Source organism: Vicugna pacos, chromosome 4 (assembly GCF_048564905.1).
Source record: "Vicugna pacos chromosome 4, VicPac4, whole genome shotgun sequence".
Taxonomy (NCBI): domain Eukaryota; kingdom Metazoa; phylum Chordata; class Mammalia; order Artiodactyla; family Camelidae; genus Vicugna; species Vicugna pacos.
In genome coordinates, this window is record NC_132990.1 from 59,776,548 (window position 1) to 59,788,728 (window position 12,181).

A 12,181-nucleotide genomic window follows, 5' to 3' on the forward strand; every position below is an offset into this window, starting at 1 on the left:
TACTGGAGTTTTCCGTGGAGTGTTTATGCAACTCGGCTCTACTCCGAGGGCTCTTCCGGCACCACACAAGCACGTCATGTACACAGACACTATGCAGAGATAACCACTTTTTCTCCCTGTCAAAAACCTTCCCAGGATAATTATGGGGAAAAAAGGAAGGACTTAACATAGGGCAGGTATCTATTAAGAGGGTGATACTATACAAAGCACTTAACAGATATTTTCCCACTTAAATTTGGGAGCGCAGTGTGTATTATTCGAATTCCAGAGATTTGAAAAAAGAGAAGAAAAAAAAAAAACAGCTGAAGAGATATCTAGATGGAAGGATCCCCTCGGTATGGGATTGAAACCTAGATATGAACCACCATCACCTGCATCTCAGCCCATGCATTCTCTTTTCTCAGCTCCATGTTGGGTGAAGCCAGACCACACGGTGTCTTCATCGTGTCGCCCTGGAAACACACTTCATACTGCGATTAAGTGTCACACTTTAGACTAAAAGAAAGCCCTATCAGGATAGCCATGGTCCCTTACCTTAGGGACTGAAAATTTAACAATCGCGACAAGTCCCTTTTTAAACCTCAAAAAGTTATTGAGTACTTTCTGGCGGAAGAGTCAACTGATCTAATCAATGTTTTTTTTTTTCAAAGATAACATAGCATACCAACTGCAAAAACACTTTTGAGAAAAGCAGTTGGGAAATTGTGAATATGGATGAGTATAAAATGACCCTAAAGAGTTATCTGTCATTTTGTTATGTGTAAGGAAGGTGCTGTGGTTACATAAGTGAATTCTTTCTTAGAGGTGCTTGTTGAAGTATGAGGACTGAGATAAAATGACATGATGCCAAGGGTTTGCTTTCAAATATTTCATTCCCCCAAAATGGGGGACAGTGAAGCAAGTATGACAAAATGTTTATAGTTGTTGAACCTAGGTGATGGCTATATTGAGATTCATTATTCTTTTGATTTTTGTGAGTGTTTGAAAACTGCATAATACAAAATTAAAAACAAAATACAAAAGTCTTTCAGTCTCAAAAAATCACAGCCCATTGACCATGGAATTCAGTTTCTTTAATCCAAAAGTATCCACTCTCTGATATCAAACATCTAAAACATAGATTTTGGAAATAGGATGGAATTTGGAGAACCTATTAGTAATGATGTTCAAAAACACCTGCCTTCATCCACAGACACCAAGTAGAGATCCACTCGTTAGTTATATCAGAGCACTGGATAAGAATTAAGGGGGAAGCTGCTGATAAAGATATTGAGAATCCACCCAAATTCACGTCTTTAAGGAACACTATAGGAAGTCACTTGAAGGGATCAAAATATCTTTGCTTCCTTGGCTTAAAACTAAGATGGCCACTTAGCAAATGAGACAGATGAAATACCCTGTAAAATGATGATAGGGAGATTCCTTCCTTACTGGAATCATAGGTAGAAAATCCAAATACCTTTGAAGTTCTCAAACTCCTATTCTGGTCTCTTAACACCAGCCCTGGGTTTGAGAGAGGCCAAACCATGCATTCGTCTATGGAACTATTGACCCCTTCACTCAAAAGAAAAATAAAGCTTTTAACCCATAGTCTATCCACAGTAACTGGATGAACCACTGTTAAAGTCATGCTAATCAGAGTCCTAAAAACAGAAAATGGTCGTTAAGAGCAGCAAGTTTTTTTGTTTGCTTTTTAATTTAAGTTTAGTCAGTTTACAATGTTGTATTAATTTCTGGTGTACAGCATAGTGATTCAGTTTTTTATATATATATAAATAATATAATATATATATATATTCATCTTCATTTTTTTTATTATAGGCTATTACAAGGTATTAAGTACAGTTCCCTGTATATAGTAGGACCTTGCTGTTTATCTGTTTTATCTGTAGTCGTTAGTGTTGTTGTCAATCAATTTTATATGCAGTAGTTAGTATCTGTAAATCCTGACCTCCCAATTTATCCCTTCCCACCCCTTTTCTCCTCTGGTTAACCACAAATTTGTTTTCTATGTCTGTGAATCTGCTTCTGTTTTGCAACTAAGTTCATTTGTGTTCTTTTTTTAGATTCCACATATAAGTGGTATTATATGATTTTTTTTTCTCTTTCTGGCTTACGTCACTTAGAATGACAATCTCCAGGTCCATCCATGTTGCTGCAAATAGCATTGTTTCATTTTTATGGCTGAGTAGTATTCCATTATAGATATACACCACAACTTCTTTATCCAGTCATCTGCCAATGGACATTTAGGTTGTTTCTATGTCTTGGCTATTGTGAAAAGTACTGTTATGAACATTGGGGTGCATATATTTTTTTCAAACTAGAGTTTTCTCCAGAGATATGCCCAGGGGTAGGATTGCTGGATCATACAGTGAGTTTGTTTTAAGTTTTTTAAGGAATCTCCATACTGTTTTCCATAATGGCTGCACCTAACTACATTCCCACCAACAGTGGAGGAAAGAGTGTTAAGTTTTTTGGTGACCCACCATCCCTCCATCCCCAATCCCATACCTGCAGGGTAGAAGCAGGTTACTTTAACCTAATGATAAGCAGGGTCCTATCTGCAAACACATCGCTGGAGCTTCCCTGGGGTGCCCTTATGAGTAGCTGCACTGGCAGGACTATGAAGCAGCTACAAACACAGTCTCGCTGCTGCTGCCAGTCCAGTTTCGCCTCAGTATTCCGCTAGCTTCGCAAGAACAAGGTGCGCTCTCTCTCAGCATGAGCAAACAAAAATCCGTCTTACAGTCCAGGAGTAAAGTCTGGGAGTAAAGCAGGGAATACAAACTTGTCCCACTTCAAAGCACAAGGCGTGTCTTTCACTGACTAAACAGCAATTCCAGCGGGAGTGACAATGAACGCTTTCTTCCTTATTATTGTTTGCAACAATCCCAGGCTATTTTGTTCATATTAATTAGTTTATATCTAGTATTAGGCAGCCTTGATTTGAAAAATGCTCTTTGTTACCAAATGAATAGAGTAACAAACAAAATCAAAAGCTTTTTTTAAAAATTATTTTTGCCTTAGAAAAGGGATTGTCAGGCCTTTCACACTTGAATGTTGGGTTTATCTTTGCACAGGTCGCTGAATTCACTCTAGAAGAATGCAAGTTGATGTGCCAGACAATGCCAAGCTAAGCTGACTGAGTGGGCTGCTCATTACGCCTTGCTTAAGGAGATGCTGCATTTAAATTACTTTTACCTTCCATGAACCTGGGGGAGACTTGACAATAGGCAAGAATACATGAATACAGGCTTGGGGGCAAGGGCAAATCAGCCTTGGACTAAAATCTGACTGCACAGATTACATGTGAAGGGTTGACATATAATCAAGAGACTCACCACTGACAAGAGGATCCTGGGAACCAAGTGACCCAACGATCTGCGTCTCTCCAGGAGAGTAAGCTGCCTGCCTCTGCCACCCAATCCGCCAGCTTATAGCCGACTCCTTCCAAGAGGGCTTGCGTTCTCCCAGCCATCAGAGGCTGCAACTGTTCCTAGCATACAGTGAGACTAATGGGACTCACCTCCCAGGTTGAGATTACTGAATGAACTTGCTCAACTAAACTGTCAAAAGTCAAGGTTTGAACCCAGCAGGTCTAAGACTCAAGAGCTACACAGGCTACTTTGAGATGAACGCTAAATACCTTAAGGCGCCTTCCAGGCCCTGCAAAACCCCCTCCAGCCTCCTCACCTAAGCCATCTACCTCCTCTACAACCTGAAGTATGCTGATAAACATCTAACAGCGGGCTCTCAGGAATGAGTGCCAGTGTTTGCCGATTTCCATGGTGTAAATACTCCACCCTGGCTGATTTCAGGCTACAGGCATGAAGTCAATAGGTTCACTGCATTCCTGCAAGTTTAACAGTCAGCTCTTGTGAGCTAGCAGGGCTGGCGTCACTGGTCACAACCTCACACCCCACTGTACTCCAACTGTCCCTGAACTCACATCCAAACGCCGTGCATTCTCTCACCGTGGGGCACTTGACATTCACACAGGCTGTTTCCTCCCCTTTACCAGAGTAACTCAGACTCATTCATAAGCTCTCAGTCTGGCAGTGTCCCCTTGAGAGCCTTCCCTGATCCTCCCAGGCTTTCCCGGTGGTGCGCTCCACCCCACCGAGCACCCACACTTCCTGCATCACAGCATCTGACACACAGCACCGTCACTTTCTGGTTTCCTTATCTGGATATTTCCCGCTACATTTGTAAACTCTTGACAGGGCAAAAGCCTTCTTTACCTTACTTATCCTTGCATCCCCAGGCCTGCCACAGCGCTCGCTGAACGGCAATACTGATGCGTACTGAGCAGCATGTCACACGCAGTGCTAAGTTTTACACACGTGATCTCATTTCAAGCGTCAAGCCACCCTGTGAAGTTGGCTCTATTATGAAGATGCTCACTTTGCAAATGAGGAAACCGAGGCACTGAGAGGGTGAATCTCTCTTCTCCCCTCCCCCACAGGCCTGGCTGCTGAATGCTGGAACCAGGATTTGAACCCAGGAAGTGTGACTAGAGAGCCTTGCGTCTCCTTCTAGACCAGTGGTTCTTGACTTTCTTTCCCCTACTGGTGACTCTCAAGGAGAAAATCTTGTTTAAATTTAAGTTCCCCCTAATGAGCAATTAAATACTAAGGAATAGGATTTCATCAGGCAGGGTTAAGCTTTGGAGGGGATTTTTTTCATCTCCCAAGAGCCTATCTTTGCCCTCCTGGGGGCAACACCATTCCCGGCGACAGTGTATGTCCTGGCCTTTCACTATGCATTTACATTAATGTAACATATGTTTATCCCTAAAAACATATGGTTTTGTTTTACTGTTTTAATGACATCTCCCTGGAAGCATTATTCTACACCTTACTTTCTTTTCCCTCCCTTAGATACCCTGAGGAGACAGAGCTGTATTGAGACAGATACCCGCCACTTCACTGCAGCATGGTATTTAAATCTTATCAACATGACTGACTTTATTAAATCCTTCTCCTGTTGAATATTAGGAAGTTTTGTACCTCTTGGCCTTGAACTAATGTCTCAAAGAATATTTTCAGGCACGTCTCCTGGGCTCATGTATAAGCGTTTTTCTAACATAGATACCAAGATGGGAACAGGATACGTGCAAAGCTGTATCATTTTAATAGATACCGTCAAATTATCCTCCAGGGTGACTGTGCCAATTTACTTTCCCACAGAGAATTTACAAGGGTACACATTTCTCCAAGAGTTTATATGCAACATGACCTCCTTTTAGCTAGGGCGACACTAACCATTTTCATGGAATGAGTCACTTAAAAATATCTGTATTACTCGCCAGCTGATAGTAGCTTGTGTAAGAGGGAAGATGTGAAGATAAGGTGATGTTATTGGAAATGCTGACAAATGAGAGCGGCCAGAGGGGCATGCTGAACTTCCCTGTCCAGAAAACCCATCCCAGGGCCTAGCTCGCCCCACAGCAGGCCCAGAATCGTCACGGCAGGCGAAGAGCTGTAGTGGACTTTGAAATGGTGACCTCAGGTAACAGGCACTAAATCTTCTCACCTGTTCACCAAGTCTCTCGGGCACCAAGAACACTACTGAGGGGAATGGAAACCAAACACCCAAAGTAAATGAGGTGTTGAAAAGGCAACGATGCACCTACCAGAAAAAGAACTACACACAATGGCGGTTACTCCAAACAGAAAATGTTAAGGCACAGCCAGGACTTTATCCGCATGATAAAATGCCAAGGTTTTAGAGAAACAGAAAAGCATTTATAGTAAAGGAAGTAGAAATGTCCTTTTCTCCTTTTTCCCTCGTCTTCCTCTCTCTCTCTCTCTCACACACACACCCCTACTTGAAATATATACGAAATTGAGTAGCCTGAGAAATGATACAGAGGGGGAAAAAAAGTGTGGAACATTTTGTATCATAAAGACTCAAATTTCAATCCACATGGCTTTTTCTCAAAGGTACACTTTTTTCTTTAACCTTGACCTAAAACTCATTCTCACGAATGAGATGGGAGGTCACACCCTGAAAGGAGGAGGCGACGAAGGGAGAGCACACGGGAGATGACGTTGGTTGAGCACCTACTACGTGCTCCGCGTACATTCTTTCCCTTAATCCCTATAACCACGCTGTGAGGTCTGATTATATGCGAAGAAATGGAGGCTGAGTGAGGTTAGCATGATGGAGGCCCCTTATCCAGCGATCACACTGGTAATTCAGGCCTCACAACTCCAAAGTCTGTTTCCCCATTGTACTGCACTGCTTGCTGAAACTCAGGGAGTCCAGTTAATACTTGAACAAATCAGACAGTGGATAGTCAGAACAATGTTCCTGCTGCATCATGGTCCTTCATTGGACAGAAAAAGGGGTCTAGCAGTTTCTGGAAATGCATTTTCTCCTCAAAGTTACCAGAATAGGTCAAGGAAAAATAATAATCATTATAGAGGGAGGACATCGAGACAACATTCAGAATACCTGTTGTAAGATTAGCTCTGTACTGACCCGTCTGGATTTGGAGTTTGATGCCTACAGGAACAGCCAGATGTCCCGGGCACTGAAAGCAAGCCCCTCCCTCCCTCACAAAAGCAGTCTCATCCAAACCCCACCAAAGGATCACCAAAGGAGGCACATGGTCTCCCGCGTCAAGCACACCTTCTGAAACTCAGTTTAGATATTCAACAGAACTGTGATGAGCCCCCGCCTCTGCGGGCTTGAATCACGTACCTGGGGCTGTGAAATTCCGGGGCTGGAAGTAGAGGCAGTGGCCATGCTGGCTCCGCAGTCGTGGGCGGTGACCAGGCCCCAGCACTAAGGCGCCGGACGCACGCAGGAGCCAAAATCTCACGTCTGCTGATCAGATCGCGGGCATGCTAGGAGAAACTGTGTACCTGAAAAAGGACAGGAAAACCCACCTTTAGCCCGAGAGGACTAGCACGTGGAAGTGTCTCTGGCCTCAGACGCAAATATCCCCTATACCAAATGCCAACTACCAGCTTAATGAAAATAGGAACCCGGGAGGGAGCACCGAACATCTCAGCGCCAGGGTTTCTATACTATTCGTCCAAATCATGTTAGGTTGATGTATCTCGTAAGTTTGACTCCAACTCTGCCTGCCAGCTAGACGTTCTGGGCAGGTGGTTTCAAGTTGTGACCATGGGGAGAGTGTCTGAGAGATCACCCAGTTCAACCCCGCCCATCAGCAGACGAAACAACCGCGGGCTGCAAAGAGAGATGCCTGGAGCCATGCTCTCCCGTTAGTGGCAGGACCAGCACTAGAGCAACAAGGAAGCAATTTCCAGTCCCGGATGAGACACCAGTGAACCTGTTTCATGCTTACATTTCCTTAGGGAACTTGTTACCATTTTCAAGATTACAGAAAGGCTAGACACCCAAAGGTGACAGGAGTTGGTCACAAGAGTGAGGCAGGTATTCGGTTCGATGGGCGGTAGGGGGCTTCGTAAGTCAAACTTCCGCGCATGTGAGGGAGGAAACATCTCAGCATCATTTTTAGACTATTGGGAAATGATACTCTTCATACAGTAAATCACAAGATCTAAGCCTTGAGCAGTTAGTAGTGGCGGGGTTGGCCGTAATTTAATCCAAGTCTTTTGACCCCAGATCCTCTGGTGCGCTTCTCCATCAGCTGGATAATGCTGGACAAGTCACATAATGTCCGAAGAACTGTTTCCTAAGAAACATCCCAAGTACGGCAGCAACTTCCATGTTCAGTTTTGATTTTTGTCCTGTCTTCGTGTATTATCCTTCACAATGTGGCTTTAATCACTTTAGGTTTTAGTGGTTTAGACCTATGGCACTTTCCTGCCTCCTACATCTAATTTCCTGTCAGAGTGACTATTTTTATTAACAAATAAGAAGGAAAGCCATGAAGCCATTTTGGCCTAACATCCCACACAAAATTCCATAGCTACCCTGAGATGACAGTGATGTTCTTAGTCCCAGGCTGGGGAGGGGCTGGGGAGGAGACCTGTTGTCGATCCCACTGTGAGTCTACATAACAGCCCAGGAGAAAGGCATACGTACACGGGCTGCCTCTCCTCTTGCTTGATGGCTGCCAGACAGCAGAGCTGTCCCTGAGAAAACCAGAGCGCCCCATGGTGCGCGGTTTTGTACCGAACTTGATCCTGGCATCATTTTGGGCCCTCCTTACTTTTTTATTTTTCCTTCTTACGCATTTATAATTTACATCATCTTGCTCTATCATATGTGGGGTGGACAGATGAATATATAAATAGCATGACAGCTAAAAAGCGAAATAAGCAGGCAAGTGAGATTCTATTCTTAAAGACTCACACTTGTGCGTGGGTCCAATGTCATTCCTGCCAAGTTGAGTCATTAAATAATGTAACCTTAAAATACTTTCAATATTTAGAGTACACAGAGTTGCCCAAAAGGTGAACACGGGGCACCCAGGCTGCAACCAGGAAAGGGATGTAGAAATGGAAGGGACAAAGACGCCATGCTGCGTCACTGCTGTGACAGCAGAAGCGGGAGAGGCGGGCGTCCGGGACACAGGCACCACCTACTAGATGCTGAGCGCTGGTGCAGTCACTTCACGTACAGTTTGCGGCAAATATTAACTCATGTCATAGATGAGAAACCCGGGGCTTTGAAAGGCTATGCAACGCTCCCAGTCACACGACCAGGAAATGAGGGAGCTGAGACTCGATCCAGGACCCACCCCAGGGCCTTTCCATGGACTAACCCTCCAAGTGAATAAAACTTAACAAACAAAGCACTTGGGTGTTTGTTCTTTTTTTTTTTAAGCAAAAATCTCAGGTATTGCTGAAGGAAGCAGGATTCAAGTCAGATGTCCTGCAGAGTAACCATGTCCCCAAACCCTGAAACAGAGGACCCTGGGCTGCTCCCATCTATATACAACATTAATGATTTGTCCTTAGTTTTGATTTACGTTACATTATCCCTGAGCTACATGGTAGATAATACGGGTTAAATGTTCTGTAGTTCAAAGAAGAAAATTAAGACAGAAAATTAACTGTCTTCCCCTAAAGCATTTTTTAAGACATATCTAGTTTTGAGGCTTTTGTTAAACCTATTCGTTTTTTTTTAAGACAAGGAGATTTTTACTTCTGAGAGAACAGTGTGTAACACTAGAAGATTCATGAAAGTGTATGTTGAACCGATTCGTACACTGTCAGAGCCCTTTATAAAATGGCATGTGGTTACCTCACTGAAAATACAAGTGCTGAGCAAGACTACCTCAAAGGGTGTCAAACCTCTCTCTTAGGGAGTGATGTCTTAAAATTACATTTGTGAAATCTGTTTACTTCCCAACCTATTTACACAACTGTACAAATCGTGGGGGAACAGACATGATGACAAAGAAGACGACACGCTAAGTAAGGATGCCATTCAGCCTCTAGCCAGGTAAGCTGGATTCCTTACACAGACCAGTCCCCTGCCTTCCCAGGGCCCCACACTGTCAACTACAGAGCTGTACAGAATGTTTAAAGAAATTCATCCCTCTTTGAATTCTTTCAAGTATCTGGACACCTGACCTGTAGTTCTTCCAACCTTCCAGCAGCCTAACTCTCCACTTCCCTTGCTTGAGCTCCAGCTACAGGAAATCACACGGCACTGTGGTTTGCCTCCGTTAGCCCCAGGTGCCCTTGGCCATTACTACTGCCCCTTACGTCTTCCCCAGTTGGCCCCATTCTCCATCCCAGGCATCTCTTCTAACCTATACACCATTCTGCTCGAAACCACATAACCACCTCTACTGCCACTCACTTGCAAAATATGAGCCTTGTCACTTATTTACCTGCCCATTCACCCACTTCCTTATAGTCACTGGGAATGAATTACTTCAGTATCCCTCCCCGTAGTTCAAAACAGACATGTAATATACAGTTTACAAGTAAGAAGGCTACCTAGGCTCATGCCTCTGTGCTGGACTACTGGAGAAATAACCAACCGAACGTAAGAGCAGGAAATACCCTGAATCAACCCGAGAAGCCACAGGCGGACCCCCGCTATTGCTGAAACTTCCAGAAACATACACTGAAAAGAACCAGTAGAGGAAGCTGGAGAAGGACTAAGGTTCAACATTCCCTTCGTGGGAAACTGCAGCTGAATTGACAGAATGTAAGTAAATGAGACCCCACAAGACTTGTAATGATATTCCAGTCTCAGAGGGATGACGGCGGGAGTGAACTAGGCCAGGGAGAGCTGGAGTACATTTAAAATACACTCAACTCAAAAAAAAAAAAAAATACACTCAACTCTTTAAAAGGGGTCTCTGGCTCCAACTAAGAAAGTAATCTCTGGCTGTATTTACTTCTAATTTGCATGCGGCCACAATGATGGGCCCAGAAAATATGTGGGAAAACCCACCACCAGCTGGCTTCCGACATGGGCAGCCATGCCAAGGGACAATGATCTTGCTAATTACCGAGTGCCACGCCAAATACCTTCAAAAAGGTCTCTGGTTCTGAGGCAAGTATTCCCTTTGATTACTTCTGGAGCTGATGCTGGCTCCTTCCTTGGGCCTCATAGGAAGATGAATTTCTAACTGGCAAACTAATCAGCTATAAATCTAACCTTTTTCCTTCATCTGGACTTGAGTCAAACAGTGACTCATTTCAGTCTCTGGCAATACCTGATACTGAATATGCACAGACTTCCCTCTCTAAGGATAAGACACAGAAAGATCCAAATCCATCAGGCAAATGAAAAAGATTATGGCGTTGAAGAGAAGGGAGGACTCTAGAATCGGAGCAAATAGTTACTCAAAAAAATAGATATATTATATAAAAGGGAACTTTAATAAACTATGAGGCCATAAATGAATGAGTCTGCATTAACAAAAAAAATGTGAATTGTGAACTCGAATGAAGGCAGTTGATATCAAAGGAGAAAACAGAATAAAAGAGCAGAAAATGGTATTGGTGAAGCAGAAGATAAACCTGAGCTTCAGGCGGGGCCTACATGCGTGAAGATTTCAAAGCTTCCATTCCCACAATAGAACAGATAAACAAAAAGTACTATGGGAGGAAAGAAGTCATCAACGCTAAAGCCAGGAATCGAAAAATTTATCCTAAAAATTTTAGGAAAGTGTTATACTTAAATAGAGATATTTAGATCAAGTATGACAAAAATTTCAGATTTGAAATTTGTGTATCCTTCAGAGAGCTCTGGCGTCTGGCAGAAACCAAACAGAAAAAAACTCTCAACCTCAAAGGACGAGCAACAAGATGACGTGATAGAGGAAGATCAGAGCTATAGCTTGTCTTTCTCAGTATTTATCTTTTTCCCTCTCCCTGGGCTGAGCAACATCGGAAGCCAGGTTTTTAACTAAGGCCTGAGACTGGAAGATTCTCCTCTGGACTCTGGGTAGACAACAGACCTCAGGCATCACAGAACTTGGGATGGCTCAACAGAGAACAACATTAACACGGTGATGATAGCATTAACACTGAATAATGGCTTAATCAAAATCATGAGCTATATCAGGAAGAAGAGGTACAGGAGGGGAGAATGCATATGGCCCATCTTCCACGTGGGAAGTCTATGAAGACCTGAAACTGACATATCAAAAAGTGCAAGCAAAAATCTTAGTGACGCAATGCAAACAGCAAATGAAGCAGCTAAAACAACTGAAAAGGGTGAAGGTAAAATGGCAGGGAGGGAGACAAAAACTCCTTTTTCTCAGCAAGCTCCACGTAGCTATTTGACACTTTCAATTACAAACATTTATAACTTTGATTTTTTTTTAAAAAAAGGAAAATACAATGTCACGGCTGAAACTAAAAACTTATTGAAAACTACAACAGGCAGAAACGTCACTACAGAAAACCAAGACGAGCCTGAGAAAAATCACACAAGCTTCTAATAATACTAGTTACTAACTGATGAGAAATTGGAGCTCTGAAGGTGGAGATTCAGGAATAAGAAGAATTGGTACACCTGAGAGCAACAAATGCAACAGAAGATATTTAACAAGTAAAAAATAAATAAATAAATAAAAGTGAACTTTTTCTTTAAAATTGTTAAATTCTTAGGCTTAAAGAACTCACTATAGCACAAGCAAAGAAAAAAATAGATGAAACACACTAAATCAAAATTTTAAATTTCTGTGCAAAAAAACCCCACAATCAATCAAGAGTGACAAGACAAACCATGGAATGGGAGAAAATTTGCAAATCATGTATCTAAA

At 42.9% G+C, this 12,181-nt stretch overlaps 1 protein-coding gene across 9 annotated transcripts in view; it reads right to left on the reverse strand.

Annotated features, from left to right (window-relative positions):
* The window catches only part of LPAR1 (lysophosphatidic acid receptor 1), a 203,486-nt gene that overhangs the window by 75,842 nt on the left and 115,463 nt on the right, over positions 1 to 12,181 (reverse strand). For all 9 annotated transcript variants that reach the window (XM_072959899.1, XM_072959900.1, XM_006214782.4 and 6 more), the window contains one exon: positions 6,712 to 6,875. In XM_072959899.1, coding sequence (XP_072816000.1) covers positions 6,712 to 6,756 — 45 coding nt within the window. In that variant the 5' untranslated portion in view covers positions 6,757 to 6,875. The remainder of the gene's footprint in view (positions 1 to 6,711; positions 6,876 to 12,181) is intronic.